A 19,198-nucleotide genomic window follows, 5' to 3' on the forward strand; every position below is an offset into this window, starting at 1 on the left:
TATTGCTCCAAAATTACGTGATTAATTCAGAATGTTCAAAATGGCCGACTTCCTGTTCGGTTTCGGCCATGGCGCCAAGAGACTTTTCTTTAAGTTGCGACATGATACAGGCGTGTACCGATTTTCGTTCATGTACGTCAAACCGTATTCTGGGGCTTGAGGCGCAAAGTTTTTTCGGTCTGAACCAACCAGATGAAGGGTGGGCGCGCTTTTTGGCGTCTAGCGTCGCCACGGTAACGCTTTTGAAAGAGAAAAGTAATGCGTGTTGTCGCAGGATGGAGACGCACATTTTGATGTATAACACACTTGGGGGCAAGTTATGGTTCGGGCCGTATTAACTGCCGAAGGAATGGCATAAATTGCGCCAAAGTGACACGATTAATTCAAAATGGCCGACTTCCTGTTCGGTTTCGGGCATGACTCCAAGAGACTTTTCTTTAAGTTGCCCCATGATACAGGTGTGTCCCGATTTTCGTGCATGTACGACAAACCGTATCGTGGGGCTTGAGGCACAAAGTTTTCCGGGGGGCGCTGTTGAGCCATTTTACCACTCCCATTAATGCAAACCATAAAATATCAAATTTTTCGCCAGGCCTGGTTTGCGTGCAAAATTTGGTGACTTTTTGGGCACGTTTAGGGGGGCAAAAAGGCCTTCCTTTTGTCAGAAAAATAATAATAAAAAAAAAAAATAATACAAAGAATTCCTGCAAATACAATAGGGCCTTCGCACTGAAGGTGCTCGGGCCCTAATAATGAATCCAGCAGATTCTGAGGCTAATCTTGGTTTTTCAGGTGACTATTGACAAGTATTTTCATTTATTGATAAATCAAACATCTGTTAAACTCTTTTACACCGATAACAGACTCATAAACAACATTTACTCCCAACAAACTTGAACTTGTGCAGGATTTAAAGGTATCTGTTGAATCTGGCGCCGACGAGCACAAAGAGGGGGCGTGGCTACGGTTTAAACGCTCCGTTCCCGCCCTCTCATTGGTCGGACTGAAGTCCCGCCTTTTCAATCCTGACGAATCACGGACCAGGGGTTCCCAGCACAACCAATGGGAGGCCTTGGCTGCGCCCACGTGACCCGGGGGGCGGGGCCGGCCAGGGGGCGGGGCCAGCAGGAACATGGCGGTTTAGTTTCTCCCGGATCTTCGCAGAGAGAGACCGAGCTTTTTAACTCAAACACCGGGAACATGGACATGAAGAAGCGGGTCAGCCTGGAGCTGCGGGACCGGAAACCGGCCGAGGTGAGGACCGGGGGCCGGGGGGTCCCGGGGGGCACCGGAGACCCGCGGGGGACGAGGAACCGGGACATGGCGGCGCTTATTTAACCTGAAATATCAGGGGGAAGTTGGTTCCAGGTTGGATGTTCTGGAGGGAAGTTGGACCGAGGTTGGATGTTCCGGAGGGAAGTTGGTTCTAGGTTGGATGTTCTGGAAGGAAGTTGGTTCCAGGTTGGATGTTCTGGAGGGAAGTTGGTTCCAGGTTGGATGTTCTGGAGGGAAGTTGGTTCTAGGTTGGATTGGAAATGTTAGTGTATATTAATGGTTAATACCATGTTGGTAAAAACCTAAGGCATATATATATATATATATATATATATATATATATATATATATATATATATATATATATATATATATATATATACACACATGCATTTTAATATGTATTTTAATATGTCATATTTATTTTATTAATATATTTATATATATATATATTTTTTTTAATATTAGGCTCAGAAATCGTTTTTTTTAACTTTCTAACTTCTGCATATATATTAATGGTTAATAACATGTTGGTAAAAACCTAAGGCATATATATATACATATATATATATATATATGTATATATATATATATATATATATATATATATATATATATATATATATATATATATATAAAACATTTTAAATATATTTTTATATATATAAATATTTTTTAAATAAAATACATATATAAAAAATATATATATTTTATTTATTTATTTATTTATTTTTTTGAGGTGAAGTTGGCTCTGGGTTGGATGTTACCTGGAGACCGACCCGGGGTTCTTATTATGGGATGTTTCTGTAGTTTGTAGTCACATGACCGAACCTCCTTCCCTGGTGTTTTCAGGTGTTAAACTTCCACTCCTTCCCTGGTGTTTTCAGGTGTTTTCAGGTGTTAAACTTCCACTCCTTCCCTGGTGTTTTCAGGTGTTAAACTTCCACTCCTTCCCTGGTGTTTTCAGGTGTTAAACTTCGGTTCGGTGCAGTTCCACTCCGCCCCAAACTCCCAGAACCGGCCCCGGCCCGGGTTCAGGTTTTAGTTGCTGTGGTTCCGCCCGTACGACTGTTCCCACCGCCGCGTCATCTCTGGTCCTGTGGTTGCTAAGCAACGCGTCCAAGTACCTCAAACTGCTGCACCGTAGTCGTGTATTTGTATATATGTCAACAAGTATCACATTAGTTTATTTACTGCCTAAAGAGCGAAATAACCTGAGTCAAATTCCTTGTTGGACCATGGTCGGTCCGTGGACTTTGCGGCCATCTGTTTTTTGTTTTGAAATGACAAAATAAAAATAGAGAAATAATCCAAAATAATCCGTTCCCCTTCTTTTGTTTGGATAATAAAAAACAGAAAACGGATCGTTATCCATTATCCGTTATCCGATTTCATTGATGTGTTTGAAAATCGCAATTGGGAATCAAAACAGTGAGTGGAAAACTCTTTTCTCTATTTCCTATTCGTTTCCAACGGGGGCGGGGGTATGTTAGAGTTCAGTTTATGTTATTGATTGGACGCAGCTTTTTTTTTGATGCTGCAGCAGCTGATTATTTCTCTATTGATGTTTATTTATATATATTTATTTATATCTATGTCCTGGTCCTGGTCCAGGTCCAGGTCCAGGTCCAGGTCCTGGTCCTGGTCCAGGTCCAGGTCCAGGTCCAGGTCCAGGTCTCACCTCTACCTGTCCCCCCAGGTGCAGCAGCTGGTCCTGGACTCCTGCCGGGCCCCAGACGGGGAGGTGGAGGGTCTCCAGGACTTCACGGAGCTGCAGGTTCTCAGCTTGGTCAACACGGGGCTACGCTCGCTAGCTAAGCTGCCGGCGCTGCCGCGGCTACAGAAGGTGAGTGGGCGGGGCTAGGGGAGGGGGCGGGGCTAGGGGAGGGGGCGGGGCTATGGGAGGGGGCGGGGCTAGGGAAGGTGAGTGGGCGGGGCTAGGGGAGGGGGCGGGGCTAGGGGAGGGGGCGGGGCTAGGGAAGGTGAGTGGGGGGTCCAGGGTCTGGTCTAGGGCTGCAAAAAAGGCATCTTCACACTGTGTACAAGTACAGTGAGAACAGTGAGTACAGTGTGAAAGTGCAAAAAAACACCTCAGCACAGAAAGCACATGACAAATTTACATCAACTTCACAAGACTTATAGCCAGGAAGGCGTTGAAAATGTGTTATCAGACGGCTCGGTCAGTTCTGAAACAGGTCCACAGATGTTCCTGAGAGGGGAGGGTTAGTGGGGGCAGAGTCACCTTGTTTACATTCCACCAGGGAGATTGTGACCAGAGCGATCGGCCAAACCGCCCTGTCAAGGTCAGATTATAGAATCAACAATTATATTGAAAACAGACTCAGTAATTTTCCATCAGCCTTCAGTCTCTGGTTCATCAATGGCGACTCCAATCAGACGAATTTGTGATAATTTCCCGCCAAGCCGAGCTTCCAACTTCTCCAAGGTCTTCTCCATCTTGCCAATGAGCTCAAAGACGCCGCCAGCCTGAGATTCTGTTCAAGAATCACATCCAGCTTAGGGCTCCCTTACCCCCTGACTTCTGGTTGTGCTGAGAGACCAGTTAATCAATTCATGATTGTAGAGTTTGGGAGGAATGAAAAGAAGAGACTCTGAAGACGAGACAGGACAAAAGCAGTAGTAGCAGATAGACAAGTTTACCGGCCGTTTCCGCTCTACTTCCTAAACTCCTCCCCTCTAAGCAGTTCACTTCCGTTTTGGGGTTTTTCCATTGAAAACAGTGGCAACATTGCTCTGACAAAGAGGGACAAAATGGATATTTCTAAGAAAAAAAGTGGTTCGGGAACGACATGTCTCGGCAGTTGGATGTAAGAACTCGAGGGAGCACCTGAAGGAGTGGTCAGATAGAGAGAGCTGCAACCACAAACCAGCTTCAAAGAGACAGGTCCATGCGCTGCTTTGTTTACTTTTTTTCTGAAGCCACGGACCGGGCTGGAGGCTTTACATCTAAAAAACCACCGCGCAACATTTTTGTTTGTTCACACCACTTTGTTGACAAAAAAACAACAAAGGATAATCCATTCCCTGAGTTGTGGTTGGTTTATAATCGCTCTCCCCAGCCAGAAAGGAGTAACTCAGCCGGCGGATCCGCTGCCCCCCCCCCGGAGAAACAACACGGACCTGAGGTAAGTTCAGCAACTTTAGCTGTGAAGCTGACAGTACTGTAAATTATGAAGAAGTTGTCATACACTAACATTGCTACTGGTATTTTGATGAGGCAGTTGATGGTTTTGAGATGGGACCAACAATGCGTGTGTGTGTTTGTGTGTGTGTGTGCGTGCGTGCGTGCCTGCGTGTGAAAAAATCTGCCAGTGGAACAAGATTTTTTTGCTTGTAATGAGAAGATAAATCTTGTCCCATTGGCAGATTTTTCTACTTATTTCAAATGAAAATGTACTTGAAACAGGTGAAAATTGTCAAATAAGTTATTTTTTTGGTAAATACTCTTGTTTTAAGTGTAATGAGATTTTTTGCATTAATTTTGCTCCATCCATGTGTTCTGTTCCCCTTTTTTTAGATGGTCCTGAAACCTGTCACCTGAGGTCGAGCCTGCTACACAAGTGATGTTGTTCATTAAATAAAGATAAACAACAAATACTGTGTGCATTGTATTTTTTAATATTATATATGAATAGTTTTTATAGTGATGTAATTGTGTGGGATGCTTTTGTATTTTACTATGGAGGTAAGGGAACTGTTAATTTAATTTGTGCACATAAATCAAATGTGTGCATATTCTACAGTTGTGCATAAATAAATAGAAATGTAAACATTTAAGTCAAAACATACATATAATATGTAGTGTATTTTCTCTGTGATTAGAAGATTATGAACACGGATTACAGAGAAAATACACACTATATGTATGATTTGACAAATATTGAAATTTTTTATTTATGCATAACTGTAGAATAATATGCACACATTTGATTTATGTGCACAAATTCGATTGACAGTTCCCTTACCCCATATTTTACTTTTTTATTCCTGTTAAGATTAAACATATGAGTTTTCTTGTTGAAGCCATTTGTTTAGTTTCCTCAAAATTCAAAATGCATCCATTATTAATGTACAGTATGAGCTTACTATGAATGATGAACTGTTAAAAGACATTGTAGCACACTAAGGAAGATAAGGCCTATCATTCATGATCTTAGTTCAGTACAATAATGAAATGAAATTATGTTTCATCAAACTTTATTTTCACAGTACAAACATCTGTTGGTTCCTAAATAAGGCTGCTCATTTTGGTTTTAAAATGCTGAGATATTTACTGCAGAACTGTAACCTTCCCTCAACAAAATCATCAATTTTTGGGAGTATGTGTGAAAAGTTGGGTGATGGCGGGAGGCAGAGCTGCAGGAGAATATTCCCAGGGCTGGTCCTCCACTCTTCATGAGTCCTACAGAGTTTCACCTCCTGTGCCGGTTCTGGAGTGGTAGAAGATGCTGGGAAGTTGGTGACGGCTGGTAAAGATCCTTCCTGTTGTGTGTGTATTGTGATAAAGTTCTTTATTTTCTGTAATGCAATTAAAAAAAAAAAAAAAAAATGTTATACATTCTGGATTCATTACAAATCAACTGAAATATTGCAAGCATTTTATTATTTTAATATTGCTGATTATGGTTTACAGTTTAAGATTAAGATTTGCAGAATATTCTAATTTTTTGAGATAGGATATTTGAGTTTTCTTAAGCTGTAAGCCATGATCAGCAATATTAAAATAATAAAAGGCTTGCAATATTTCAGTTGATTTGTAATGAATCCAGAATGTATGACATTTTTGTTTTTATAATTGCATTAGAGAAAATCACAATATTCTAATTTTCTGAGACAGTCCTGTACTTCATCTTCTTCTGACCAGCATTTCTTTCAGACCCAGCTCTTCTGTCAGTCAGTGCAGGCAAGCCCGGTTTTCCCGTCTCACAGCATTTTCTACCTAGAGAAAAAAAAAGCCAAGTAAACTATGATGTAGTTTGGATACCAAAAATGAAGACATATATGTCAAATAATCTTGTTACCTTCCATAAGATCGCAGCTGAATGGGAACACGATCTCCGGTCCAGCAAAACGCACATGACGCAGGTCTGACTCCAGCTTCAGTTACAGCAGCCGAGCTTTAAGCCCCGCATTGTTCAAACACTGGCTAGGCTCGACATTTGCTTTCAAATAAACAAAACGATCATGTTTGTATGACATGACAAAACCGACTTTGTCTCTGTGCAGATATTGATAAACCTCAGAAACTTTCAGTTTGTCCGTTGCGGATTTCAGGAAGTAGGAGCAGATCAGCTGTCAGTTCTGCAGCTGTCATCACGTTATCATCCCAGTTCTGCACTGAATCCTGGTGGGGAGAGTAACGCCATCTCCAGTCAGAGTATAGAACCGTGTTCCCATGGCTAAGACATAGTTGTCGACATTAAAAGCTCACGAGCAGCGAGTCTTTGCTTTAGGTTTTGTGTCCACGCCGCTGTGTTTACACCGGTAAACGATGCGCAAATCACTCCCACCGGAAATGACCCGCATCTATGCAGACGAATGGCAGCGCCCGTGTTTTGGCGCGTAAACTTGTCTATAGGGAGGGAGAGGAGCAGAGAAGAGTCCGCCTTCGCGCCCGGTTCTGACCCGGTTCTGTTTTGCAGCTGGATCTGAGCGACAACTCCCTCTCCGGGGGTTTGGACCTGCTGGTGGAGAAATGTCCCAACCTGACGCACCTGAACCTGAGCGGGAACCAGAACCTGGACCTGAGCAGCATCGAGCCCCTGGTGAGTTCTGACCCGGGTCTGACCCGGTCCTGGTCCAGGACCAGAACCTGGACCTGGTCCTGGTCCAGGACCAGAACCTGGACCTGGTCCTGGTCCAGGACCAGAACCTGGACCTGGTCCTGGTCCAGGACCTGAGCAGCATCAAGCCCCTGGTGAGTTCTGACCCGGTCCTGACCCAGAACCCGGTCCAGGACCTGCTCCAGGACCCGGTCCTGACCCGGAACCCGGTCCAGGACCTGCTCCAGGACCCGGTCCTGACCTGGTCCTGACCCAGATCCAGGTCCTGGTCCTGACCCAGAACCTGCTCCAGGTCCTGGTTCTGACCCAGATCTACCTCCACAGCAGAACCTGAAGCTCCTGAGGAGTCTGGACCTGCTCAGCTGTGCCGTGGCGGTTCTGGACGACTACCGGGACAAAACCTTCTCTCTGCTGCCGCAGATCCACTTCCTGGACGGGTTTGACCAGCAGGACCGGGAGGAGGAGCCGGACCACGGTAAGCCCCGCCCACACACTGACCCCGCCCCACCACTGGCCCCGCCCCCATTAGCCTAACACCAGCTAGAGGTTTACTAAACACTAACTATAGGCTTTACTAAACAGAAAGGTTTTAAGTTTAGTTTTAAAGGTGGAGGTGGTGTCAGCCTCCTTAACCCAGATTGGAAGTTGGTTCCATAGTAGTGGCGCCTGATAGCAGAACGCCCGCCCTCCAAATCTACATTTAGATACTCTAGGAACTACGAGTAAACCTGCACTCTGAGAACGGAGAGCTCTGCCAGGAACATAAGGCTCTATCAGGTCTAATAATAATGCGGAGCTAAGCCGTTTTGGGCTTTATATGAAAGTAATAAAGCCCAAAACGGTTGTTTATGTGAATCTTCCAGATGATGATGATGAAGCTGGACCTCCTGGAGACGACGAAGACGACGACGACGACGACGACGACGATGATGATGATGATGACGATGATGATGATGATGACGAGGTCGGCCTGTCGTACCTGCTGAAGGACGGGATCCAGGTGAGGGGGTGGGGCTTCGGGGAGGGGCGTGGTCACAGGGGTGTGGTCACGGGGGCGTGGCCTCGTCTCCTTTCAGCCAATCACCAACTTCCTGTTTCCAGGACGAAGAGGACGATGGAGACTACGTGGAGGAGGAAGAGGAGGAGGAGGAAGAGGAGGAGGAGGGAGGTGAGTCTAGACCTGGATCTGGTTTAGATCCGGTTCAGATCCAGTTTATAAGGTTCAGACCCGGTTTAGATCCGGTTTAAAGCTCTTAAACCTGGTTTAGATCTGGTTTAAAGCTCTTAAACCTGGTTTATATCCGGTTTAAAGCTCTTAAACCTGGTTTATATCCGGTTTAAAGCTCTTAAACCTGGTTTAGATCTGGTTTAAAGCTCTTAAACCTGGTTTAGATCCGGTTTAAAGCTCTTAAACCTGGTTTAGATCTGGTTTAAAGCTCTTAAACCTGGTTTAGATCTGGTTTAAAGCTCTTAAACCTGGTTTAGATCTGGTTTAAAGCTCTTAAACCTGGTTTAGATCTGGTTTAAAGCTCTTAAACCCGGTTTAGATCCGGTTTAAAGCTCTTAAACCTGGTTCAGATCCGGTTTAAAGCTCTTAAACCTGGTTTAGATCCGGTTTAAAGCTCTTAAACCTGGTTTAGATCTGGTTTAAAGCTCTTAAACCTGGTTCAGATCCGGTTTAAAGCTCTTAAACCTGGTTTAGATCCGGTTTAAAGCTCTTAAACCTGGTTTAGATCGGGTTTAAAGCTCTTAAACCTGGTTAAGATCCGGTTTAAAGCTCTTAAACCTGGTTTAGATCTGGTTTAAAGCTCTTAAACCTGGTTTAGATCGGGTTTAAAGCTCTTAAACCTGGTTAAGATCCGGTTTAAAGCTCTTAAACCTGGTTTAGATCTGGTTTAAAGCTCTTAAACCTGGTTTAGATCTGGTTTAAAGCTCTTAAACCTGGTTTAGATCCGGTTTAAAGCTCTTAAACCTGGTTTAGATCCGGTTTAAAGCTCTTAAACCTGGTTTAGATCTGGTTTAAAGCTCTTAAACCTGGTTTAGATCCGGTTTAAAGCTCTTAAACCTGGTTTAGATCTGGTTTAAAGCTCTTAAACCTGGTTTAGATCTGGTTTAAAGCTCTTAAACCTGGTTTAGATCTGGTTTAAAGCTCTTAAACCTGGTTTAGATCTGGTTTAAAGCTCTTAAACCTGGTTCAGATCCGGTTTAAAGCTCTTAAACCTGGTTTAGATCCGGTTTAAAGCTCTTAAACCTGGTTTAGATCTGGTTTAAAGCTCTTAAACCTGGTTCAGATCCGGTTTAAAGCTCTTAAACCTGGTTTAGATCCGGTTTAAAGCTCTTAAACCTGGTTTAGATCCGGTTTAAAGCTCTTAAACCTGGTTTAGATCTGGTTTAAAGCTCTTAAACCTGGTTTAGATCGGGTTTAAAGCTCTTAAACCTGGTTAAGATCCGGTTTAAAGCTCTTAAACCTGGTTAAGATCCGGTTTAAAGCTCTTAAACCTGGTTTAGATCTGGTTTAAAGCTCTTAAACCTGGTTTAGATCCAGTTCAGACCTGGTTTATCTTCTCTCTGTTCCAGACGAAGACGCCGCTGCCGTTCAGGGAGAGAAGAGGAAGAGAGAGGAGGAGGAAGCTGACGACGACGACGACGAGTAGCAGACCAGACCCCGCCCCTTCCTGACCGGTGGGCGTGGCCTCAGCCCAGACCCCGCCCCCTGCGAGGCCACGCCCACTCCTGACGCCTCGGCCCAGACCCCGCCCCTTCCTGGCCCCAGGAGTGGGCGTGGCCTCAGCCCAGACCCCGCCCCTTCAAGGCCACGCCCCTTCCTGTCCGGTGGGCGTGGCCTCGGCCTGGTCCGGAGGTGATGACTGATGGAGGCTCCGCCCCCCTGAGGCTCCGCCCCCACCGAGGCTCCGCCCCCCCTGATGTCGGACACTGATCCCATGTTTTTTACATGTTTATCCTCCCGGTAATCCATCGTATCGATTACTGTCCCAGTAAACTCCTCACTACCCATGATCCTCAGCAGCCGTCGCCGTGGCCACGCCTCTCCGGACCAGGTCTCTGGTCCTGGTCCAGAGACCTGGTCCCGGGTCTCCAGTGTTCTGGTCTCTGTACCCGGTCCAGGTCCAGGTTCTGGTCTCTGCATCTTCTGTCGTCGTCTGTTCGGGACGTGAATCTCTAGTTTTATTTTTTTATTCCTGTTTTCTGTGTCGATGTAAACGAGTGTTTTTGAATAAAATCTCTGAAACGACAAGAATGTTTTAAACCTGGAATCTTTCCCCCAGAACCACCGGTAACCACGGTAACCACGGTAACCTTGAGGCTCAATGCTGAACTAAATCACTAGTTAGTGCCACGGCTGCGCCAAGAGGCACGCCTCTTTGAGAAAACGTGAAAATTAAAAACGTAGAAACGTGCGCCTTAATCGGGAATCGTGTGCTATGACTTTTATTAGCGATTGGCGTGCACGTTTTTGCGCAACGCGCAAAAACGTGCGCTTTTAGTGCCATCCGGAACGCATTGGGAGAACTTTGGGGCCTCACCACTCGCACACCGTTACTCGAAAAATTCTGAACCGATTTAGAAAGTTGTAGACCCTGAATTTAACTATAGTCCTGTGGATTTTCAGAGCGATGGCACAAATAGTTTTTGCACGAAGTGCAAAAACATTTCCAAATTTCCAAACTAATGTGGAGAGTTTCCCATGTAAGTGAATGGGGCAGAATGTCAAAACAAACTTTTCAAGATATGAGCGCTCAAGCGAGGGCTGGAAATCACTTTTTTGTCAAATCTAGAGTGGAGCTCTAATTTTTTAGAGTGGGAGGGACAGTAAAAAAATGACCTTAATTTTTATTTGTAACTCGAGCTCACGGCCAAACCGTGAAAGCTAGAAAGATCATTTTTGGTCAGAATGTAGACATAGGTGTTGGGATTCATAAAATGTGACTTTCACAGGCGGGGTATGCACAAAATTTAAACGGGGAGGGATAAAGCTGCTCCAATTCCTGCCTCAGTCTCCATTGACTGCAACGTAATCAAAAGTTTACTTCAAAACAATCTCACTTTGTTTTCGAACTGCCCTTACTAACACATTTTAAGGAATATCTGAATAAAATTAAGATAATCAGAATCTGCTGGGTTCTGTGTCTCTCACGGTGTCTTTGTTTTTCTGCTAAGAGCTACGGTTTTCTCACAAATCAGAGTTATTTGAGGAAAGCTGGGGTTTTCTCACAGCCAGCCCGGAACCTTCCTCATTTCCAGGTTCTTGTTGCCCCTAGCAACCAGAGCTCGGCTGTTGACTGATTAGACTGAAGGCTGAATTATGCTCCTGCGTCAAAATGGCGCCGTGCCTACGCCGTGTGTTCTGCGTCCACGCAGAACACACGGCGTCACCTGCGGCGTAACTGACGTGCACCTCCCGAAAATTGTAACTACGCGTCGAGGAGACGCAGACCACACGCAGACCGAGAGGGCTGTGATTGGTTCGTTTGAAAGCGTAGCATTTCCGGTTTCCGGTTTGAAGCAGTAGTGAACTTTCAGCGCTCTTTTCTTCGTTTATATGTGATTTTTTTGTTTTGGTTTTTTGCACAATAGTTGTCCTTATTTCTTTGATTTACTGTGACCGGAAAAAGTCGGATAAACCATTCAGAAAAAGATCGCTAACTAGTGGCCGCGGGGGGTACTGCACCGCGACCAAATGGAGAGACGGAGAAGTCTGAAGGGTTCAGCACGGCGTCACGGCTGCGGCGTGTGCTCTGCGTTGGTGTGACGAAGAACCATAATTCAGCCTTGACCCAGAACTGGTCACATGACTGAGTCAGTACAGACTTTATATAATATAACCTGGAAAATGGAGAAATCTGAACCCTGACCTTTTGACCTTAGATGATCACCAGTCCTGCTGGGAACAGGTTCATGGTATATATATGTATATTATTATTATTATTATACATATAAATATTTACATTTGTATATTATATATGCAAATTAGCCCCGCCCCTTCTTCTGATTGGCCGATACGTTATAGTCCAATATCTTTTGAATGGTTTGACATAGAGAGTCATGGGTGGTGTCATTGGGCTCAGTATTGAGTCCCTCACCTTTATTGGTGCAAATTAGCCCCGCCCCTTCTTCTGATTGGCCCATTTGTGAGTCCTTCACCTTTCTTGCTTGAAAAATGCAATAATGTACACAAATGTGCAGCAGCCGCCGTGGCACTCTCGAAATTTCTGTGAGGAAATTGTCTAATTTAACATGTAAATATATAAAACATTTAAATATGATCAAACTAATAAACACCTAAATATAATAACTAAATATATAAGTGAAGACCTGCTGGTCACATGACTCATACAGGCTAATATGCTACAGGCTAACACGCTACAGGCTAACGCGCTACAGGCTAACATGCTACAGTAGGTTCTAGTTAGCTACAGGCTAACATGCTACAGTAGGTTCTAGTTAGCTACAGGCTAACATGTTACAGAAGGTGGTAGTTAGCTACAGGCTAACATGCTACAGGCTAGCACGCTACAGGCTAATACGCTACAGGCTAACACGCTACAGGAGGGGCTAGTTAGCTACAGGCTAACACACTACAGGAGGTGCTAGTTAGCTACAGGCTAACACACTACAGAAGGTGCTAGTTAGCTACAGGCTAACACGCTACAGAAGGTGCTAGTTAGCTATAAGCTAACATGCTACAGGAGCTGCTAGTTAGCGACAGGCTAACACGCTACAGTAGGGGCTAGTTAGCTACAGGCTAACATGCTACAGGAGGTGCTAGTTAGCTACAGGCTAATACGCTACAGAAGGTGCTAGTTAGCTACAGGCTAACACGCTACAGGAGGTGCTAGTTAGCTACAGGCTAACATGCTACAGGAGGTGCTAGTTAGCTACAGGCTAACACACTACAGGAGGTGCTAGTTAGCTACAGGCTAACATGTTACAGGAAGTCCTAGTTAGCTACAGGCTACAGGAGGTGCTAGTTGGCGAAAGCTAGCATTAATGAATGACAGATCCAGGTTCAGCTTTTATTCTTTTATTTCAGCACATGTGGTTTCACATTTCTACTGGACTACATTTCCCATCATGCCCTGCAGAACTTTCTACTGGACTACATTTCCCATCATGCCCTGCAGAACTTTCTACTGGACTACATTTCCCAGGATTCCCTGCTGCTGCAGAACAACAACACTCTTCAAAAAGATCAAACAAACAGGAAGACGAGAAACGCTAATAAAGTTCATTGACCTGATCAATAAATCAGCAGCTAAGCTAATACGCTAACGGCTTGTTGCTGCACAAAAGTTTAATAAAATAAAGTTTCTCTGATTGTTTTAGAAATGAATGTTTGTTTAATCAGGACCTGAAACCAGGACCTGGACCAAGACCTGGAAAGTTGTTAACCTTAAATTCAGGAGTTTTGCTCCCAAAAGGGGCGTGGCCTTGTGTCCAAAAGGGGCGTGTCCTGATCCGACAAATTCGTACCTTTAATTTCTCTAAAGATCCAGTTTCCCCTGAGTTTCAGCTAAACCTTCAGAACCGGGTCAGAACCGGGTCAGAGGGGAGTGCATAGATCCGTACCCACCGGGACCAGAACCAGAACCAGGTCCAGAACCACCAGGGTCTGGGTCCAGGACCCGGGACCAGTTCTGGGACAACGGGGGTCCCGTTTAGCTAGTTTAGCAGCAGTTTAGCTGCTGACTCACCATGCTAACGGACATTAGCTACATTAACGTTAGTTAGCTTGGCAGGTTAGCTAAGCTAAAGTAGCTAGCGTGAGGAGACTAAAGTGCTAACATTGTATGGAGGACAGATGCTAACGCTAACCTTTGCCGACGCCGCCGAGGACAGACGCTAACGCTAACCTTCACCACTGAGGACAGACAGGAAGTGACGGTTTAATTCTGCTAAATAATAAACGATAAAACTACGACATTCCGGTCCAAACGTAGATTCCAGCTAACACGATGAACGGAGTTTCAGAGCTACGTCCAGCTAACGACGTTGTTGGACGTCGTTGATACCAGCTAGCTAGTGCAGATTAGCTGAGTTAAGCTAAAGCAGCTTGCTTGTGCTAACTAATGATGTCTGAAATGGATGGATGACGCATTAGCATGAGCTAAGCTAAAGGATATAGCTTGAGGTAACTGCATCTGAAAACAAAGATCAATGATTAGCTAGCATCATGGGTTAGCGTGTGGCTTAATAAGCTAGGATAGCTAGCTCGTTACCACTAGCTCGTAGCAACATCTGGGACGTGGATAAAACAACCCACATTGGTTTAGCATCACGGGTTAGCATGAGTTAAGACTGCTGATTGGATAATCCAGGTGAGTACAGGTGAGTTCCAGGTGATACAGATGAGAACAGCAGGTGTTCTCCAGGGCGACCAATCGGAAGGGGGGGTCTAGAAGAGACATCTATTGTTATCCTGCGCGTTTATTATTCATTTTCCGGACAGATTTCGGTTCCCTCCTACAGATTTGGGAGGACCCAGGCGAATCATATATCAAAACGGGAATAATGTGCTATGACTTTTGGTGTAGAAATTCCCATTTTTCCCAGTTATTCCCAAAAAACCGGCCAAAAAAACCCATTCAAAGCAGATGGGAAAAAGTAAAAAAGCCAAAATTCACCTTTTTTCTGAGTCACCTAACTTTCTCATACCTGCACGTAGAAATGTCATTCAATCTTCAAAACGGAGGAAAACTTCTCTACTCTCCAAACCTGAAACAGTTTTTTCCTAAGATGTACACTTTTCAAGATATAAGCACTCAAGCGAGGACTGGAAATCACTTTTTCGTCAAACCTAGAGTGCGGATGTCACTTGGTAGAGTGCGAGAAACAGTGAAAAAAAAAACGAATTTTTATTTGTAACTCGAGCTCACGGCCAAACCGTAAAGGCTAGACAAATAATTTTTGGTCAGAATGTAGACATACGTGTTGGGATTCATAAAATGTGACTTTGACAGGCGGGGTATGCACAAAATTTAAACGGGGGAGGATAAAGCGGCGCCAATACCTGTCTCAGCCCCCATTCACTGTAATGTAATCAAAAGATTTCTTCAAAAAAATCTCACTCTGTCTTCTCACTGAGCTTACTCACTCATTTTAAGGAATATCTGAATAAAAATGATTGTCAGAATCTGCCGGGTTCTGTGTCTCTCACAATGTTTTCGTTTTTCTGCTACGAGCTACGGTTTTATCACAAATCAGAGTTATTTGAGACCTTATCGCGTCTAGACCTGAAGGCAACGGTTGGAAGGCGTCCGTGGGTTTCTGTACCGGTTCAGAGTCCTGAGTCAGTCCTGGACCTGGACCTGGAGGGGGGTCTCCCAAAACCAGTTCTGGGTCCTCTGGAGTCCTGCAAGGTTCCGGGGACCTGGACCCGACCACAACCGGTCCAGAACAAGTCTGTGCCTGAGTTCACATCAGGCTGTTGCAGTCGGGGGTACCAGGGATCTTGGAGGGGTCCCGGTCCCGGTCCAGGTCCTGGTCCAGGTCCCGGTACAGGTTCCTCAGCTCCTGGACCTCCTCCAGGACCTGGAGGGCCTGGTTCCAGACCCGGGTCGCCTCGGCCAGGAGCCGGCCCGCCTCCCGGGCCTCTGGCCCCGCCCCCTCCGGCCCCTCAGGCTCCGCCCCCATAGCCGCCATTAGCAGCCGCTCCGTCTCCGCTAGCTTCTGGTTGATGAGCTCCTGGATCCGGTGGACCGGGTTCTCGGGGGTACCGGTTCTGGTCCCGCTGGTCCTGGTCTCGGACCGGGTCAGCATGGCCTCCATGGAGCTGCAGCGGTTCTGGTTCTGGCCCGGTTGGGGGGTCACGACCTCGCGGGGGAGGCTCCGGGATTTCCCAGAAGCCTCGGCGGTCCGGACCGGGACGGAGAGGCAGCCGTCGGTTCTGGACCGAGGCCAGTCAGGACCGGGTCCCGGGTCTGGATCCTCCTCCTGGATCAGGTCCAGAACCAGCATCCCGTCTGAGGAGGAGGAGGCCTGAGGGGGCGGGGTTTAGAGAGAGGGGCGGGGTTTAGAGAGGGGGGGCGGGGTTTAGAGAGAGGGGCGGGGTTTAGAGAGGGGGGCGGGGTTTAGAGAGAGGGGGCGGGGTTTAGAGAGAGGGGCGGGGTCAGAGAGAGGGGGCGGGGTTTAGAGAGAGGGGCGGGGTCAGAGAGAGGGGCGGGGTTTAGAGAGAGGGGGCGGGGTTTAGAGAGAGGGGCGGGGTTTAGAGAGAGGGGCGGGGTTTAGAGAGAGGGGGCGGGGTTTAGAGAGAGGGGGCGGGGTTTAGAGAGAGGGGCGGGGTTTAGAGAGAGGGGGCGGGGTTTAGAGAGAGGGGGCGGGGTTTAGAGAGAGGGGCGGGGTTTAGAGAGAGGGGGCGGGGTTTAGAGAGAGGAGGCGGGGTCAGAGAGAGGGGGCGGGGTTTAGAGAGAGGGGCGGGGTTTAGAGAGAGGAGGCGGGGTCAGAGAGAGGGGGCGGGGTTTAGAGAGAGGGGGCGGGGTTACAGATCAGAACTGGAGTAAAGAAAAGACTTGGACCCATAAAACTGGACAGATGACTGATGCTAGCAGAGGCTATTGGGGGCTAACTAGTGCTAACTGAGGCTAATAGATGCTAGCTGAGGTACTGACCACAGCTAGCAGGTGTCCCCGGGTCGGCAGCCGGCGGTTCTGAGGAATCTTCACTCGGTCTCTGGTCGGATGAGAGAGCTGGGCCTCGTCCACCGTCACCTGGAACCAGAACCCACATGTTAGAACCTGTTAGAGCCAGCTAGAACCAGTTAGAACAAGTTAGAACCAGTTAGAACCAGCTAGAACCAGAATTGACCAAGTTTTTGCGACCAGAAGTCAGGGGGTAAGGGAGCCCTCCTGCCCCGATGGGACATTTTTTGCTGGATACACAATGGATTCCTGGAAACATTGGAAACCGTTGTGTTTGGTGATTCTGTCTGTCGAGGACGTTGAAGATGCTTCATAATTGGATTTATGATAGCAGGATTTCTCCTGATAGGAGGAGGGGGATTCCTGGTGTACCGACAAACGCGTAAGTCGTCGACAGCTGTTCTGGCTCTTTCAGAGCTGCTGGACGTGGCTGAAGGATCAAGCAAGGTGATCAACACTCAGACTTTAACGCTGGGGGAGCAAAGCCGTAAGCTGGATGTGATTCTTGAACAGAATCGCAGGCTGGCGGCGTCTTTGAGCTCATTGGTAAGATGGATAAGACCTTGGAGAAGTTGGAAGCTCGGCTTGGCGGGAATTGATCACAAATTCATCTGATTGGAGTCGCCATTGATGAACCAGAGACTGAAGGCAGACGGAAAATTACTGAGTCTGTTTTCTTTTGCAATACAATTGTTGATTCTATAATCTGACCTTGACAGGGCGGTTCGGCCGATCGCTCTGGTCACAATCTCCCTGGTGGAATGTAAACAAGGTGACTCTGCCCCCACTAGCCCTCCCCTCTCAGGAACATCTGTGGACCTGTTTCAGAACTGACCGAGCCGTCTGATAACATCAAGGACATTGGCTGAGAGCAGCTCTGAGTGAAGTTCACGGACTCATCGCCTCATATACACTTACTGATAACCACCTCCCTCAACTCAACGCCCCCCCCCCCTCTTATCAGCCCCCCCCAACAGTCTCTGGGTTTCGAGCGCCACGAAGCCGCAGGGATCACCTGGATGCACTGTGCCAGGACCCCCCTCACAACCCCCCAGGATCCAGGACCCGGTTCTTACCTGGTCCAGGACCCGGTTCTTGGCCCGGGTCAGGGCCTGGTTCAGGACCAGGATCCAGGACTCCTTCTCCTCCGGACTGACGGCCAGGAAGACCAGGTTCTGGTTCTGGACCTGCAGGACAGAAGGACCTGAGGTTAGCATGAGGTTAGCTTGAGGTTAGCATGAGTTTACTATGAGGTTAGCATGACGTTAGCATGAGGTTAGCATGAGGTTAGCTTGATGTTAGCATGAGGTTAGCATGAGGTTAGCATGATGTTAGCTTGATGTTAGCATGAGGTTAGCATGAGGATAGCTTGGGGGGTTACAGGTGTGTACAGGTGTGTGTACACGTGTATACAGGTGTGTGTACTGGTGTGTGTGTGTGTGTGTGTGTGTGTGTGTGTGTGTACAGGTGTGTGTACAGGTGTGTATAGGTACAGGTGTGTGTACAGGTGTCTGTACAGGTATACAGGTGTGTATATACAGGTGTGTACAGGTGTATACAGGTGTGTGTACAGGTATATACAGGTGTGTACCTGGTTCCCAGGTAAACACAGCAGTCTGAACTTGCTGTGGTTCTTCTTGCTCCGGCTTTTCTTCTTCCTGATTTCTTCACAGCGATCGTAGTCGGAAAGTTCCAGAACCTCCTGGAACCGACCGTCCCCCTTCGGGTCCTTCACCTGCAGACAGGTGAGGGTCAGACAGGTGAGGGTTAGACAGGTGAGGGTCAGACAGGTGAGGGTTCAGGGTCAGACAGGTGAGGGTTAGACAGGTGAGGGTCAGACAGGTGAGGGGTGAGGGTCAGACAGGTGAGGGTCAGACAGGTGAGGGTCAGACAGGTGAGGGTCAGACAGGTGAGGGTCAGACAGGTGAGGGTTAGACAGGTGAGGGTCAGACAGGTGAGGGTCAGACAGGTGAGGGTCAGACAGGTGAGGGTCAGACAGGTGAGGGTCAGACAGGTGAGGGTTAGACAGGTGAGGGTTAGACAGGTGAGGGTCAGACAGGTGATGGTGAGACAGGTGAGGGTCAGACAGGTGAGGGTTAGACAGGTGAGGGTCAGACAGGTGAGGGTCAGACAGGTGAGGGTTGAGGGTCAGACAGGTGAGGGTTAGACAGGTGAGGGTTAGACAGGTGAGGGTTAGACAGGTGAGGGTTGAGGGTCAGACAGGTGAGGGTTAAGTGCCAGACAGGTGAGGGTCAGACAGGTGAGGGTTAAAGGTCAGACAGGTGAGGGTCAGACAGGTGAGGGTTAGACAGGTGAGGGTTGAGGGTCAGACAGGTGAGGGTTAAGTGCCAGACAGGTGAGGGTCAGACAGGTGAGGGTTAAAGGTCAGACAGGTGAGGGTCAGACAGGTGAGGGTCAGACAGGTGAGGGTTAGACAGGTGAGGGTCAGACAGGTGAGGGTTG

General features: G+C 47.1%; 2 protein-coding genes across 4 annotated transcripts in view; one reads left to right on the forward strand and one right to left on the reverse strand.

Moving 5' to 3' along the window:
* The first annotated feature begins 1,115 nt into the window (after nucleotides 1-1,115).
* On the forward strand, nucleotides 1,116-10,352 carry LOC133440523 (acidic leucine-rich nuclear phosphoprotein 32 family member E-like). 3 transcript variants are annotated; one of them, XR_009782354.1, is made up of 8 exons: nucleotides 1,116-1,254; nucleotides 2,975-3,121; nucleotides 6,939-7,061; nucleotides 7,404-7,554; nucleotides 7,943-8,079; nucleotides 8,181-8,247; nucleotides 9,657-10,180; nucleotides 10,212-10,352. XR_009782354.1 is itself a non-coding variant. In XM_061717797.1 (7 exons), the coding sequence occupies exons 1-7, from the start codon at nucleotides 1,201-1,203 to the stop codon at nucleotides 9,731-9,733; spliced, it is 753 nt and encodes a 250-aa protein (XP_061573781.1). In that variant the 5' UTR covers nucleotides 1,116-1,200; the 3' UTR covers nucleotides 9,734-10,345. The 3 variants fall into 3 exon arrangements, 2 of the variants coding, with proteins under 2 accessions (XP_061573781.1, XP_061573780.1); XM_061717797.1 differs by having other exon boundaries at nucleotides 7,407-7,554; nucleotides 9,657-10,345; XM_061717796.1 differs by having other exon boundaries at nucleotides 9,657-10,337.
* A 2,760-nt stretch (nucleotides 10,353-13,112) lies between these two features.
* The window catches only part of plekho1b (pleckstrin homology domain containing, family O member 1b), a 13,802-nt gene continuing 7,716 nt past the window's right edge, over nucleotides 13,113-19,198 (reverse strand). Inside the window, exons 3-6 of the mRNA XM_061717794.1 lie at nucleotides 18,327-18,470; nucleotides 17,812-17,922; nucleotides 16,706-16,804; nucleotides 13,113-16,076 (exon numbers count right to left, since the gene is read on the reverse strand). Coding sequence (XP_061573778.1) covers nucleotides 15,513-16,076; nucleotides 16,706-16,804; nucleotides 17,812-17,922; nucleotides 18,327-18,470 — 918 coding nt within the window. The 3' untranslated portion in view covers nucleotides 13,113-15,512. The remainder of the gene's footprint in view (nucleotides 16,077-16,705; nucleotides 16,805-17,811; nucleotides 17,923-18,326; nucleotides 18,471-19,198) is intronic.

Source organism: Cololabis saira, chromosome 3 (assembly GCF_033807715.1).
Source record: "Cololabis saira isolate AMF1-May2022 chromosome 3, fColSai1.1, whole genome shotgun sequence".
NCBI classification, from domain to species: Eukaryota; Metazoa; Chordata; class Actinopteri; order Beloniformes; family Belonidae; genus Cololabis; species Cololabis saira.

Excerpts from the sequence above, each read along its gene's own strand:
- LOC133440523 (XM_061717796.1), top strand. The coding sequence starts at position 1,201 with ATGGACATGAAGAAGCGGGTCAGCCTGGAGCTGCGGGACCGGAAACCG. Across the intron at positions 7,062-7,403 it reads TGAGCAGCATCGAGCCCCTG|CAGAACCTGAAGCTCCTGAG; the intron begins GTGAGTTCTGAC and ends CTACCTCCACAG. Across the intron at positions 7,555-7,942 it reads GGAGGAGGAGCCGGACCACG|ATGATGATGATGAAGCTGGA; the intron begins GTAAGCCCCGCC and ends TGAATCTTCCAG.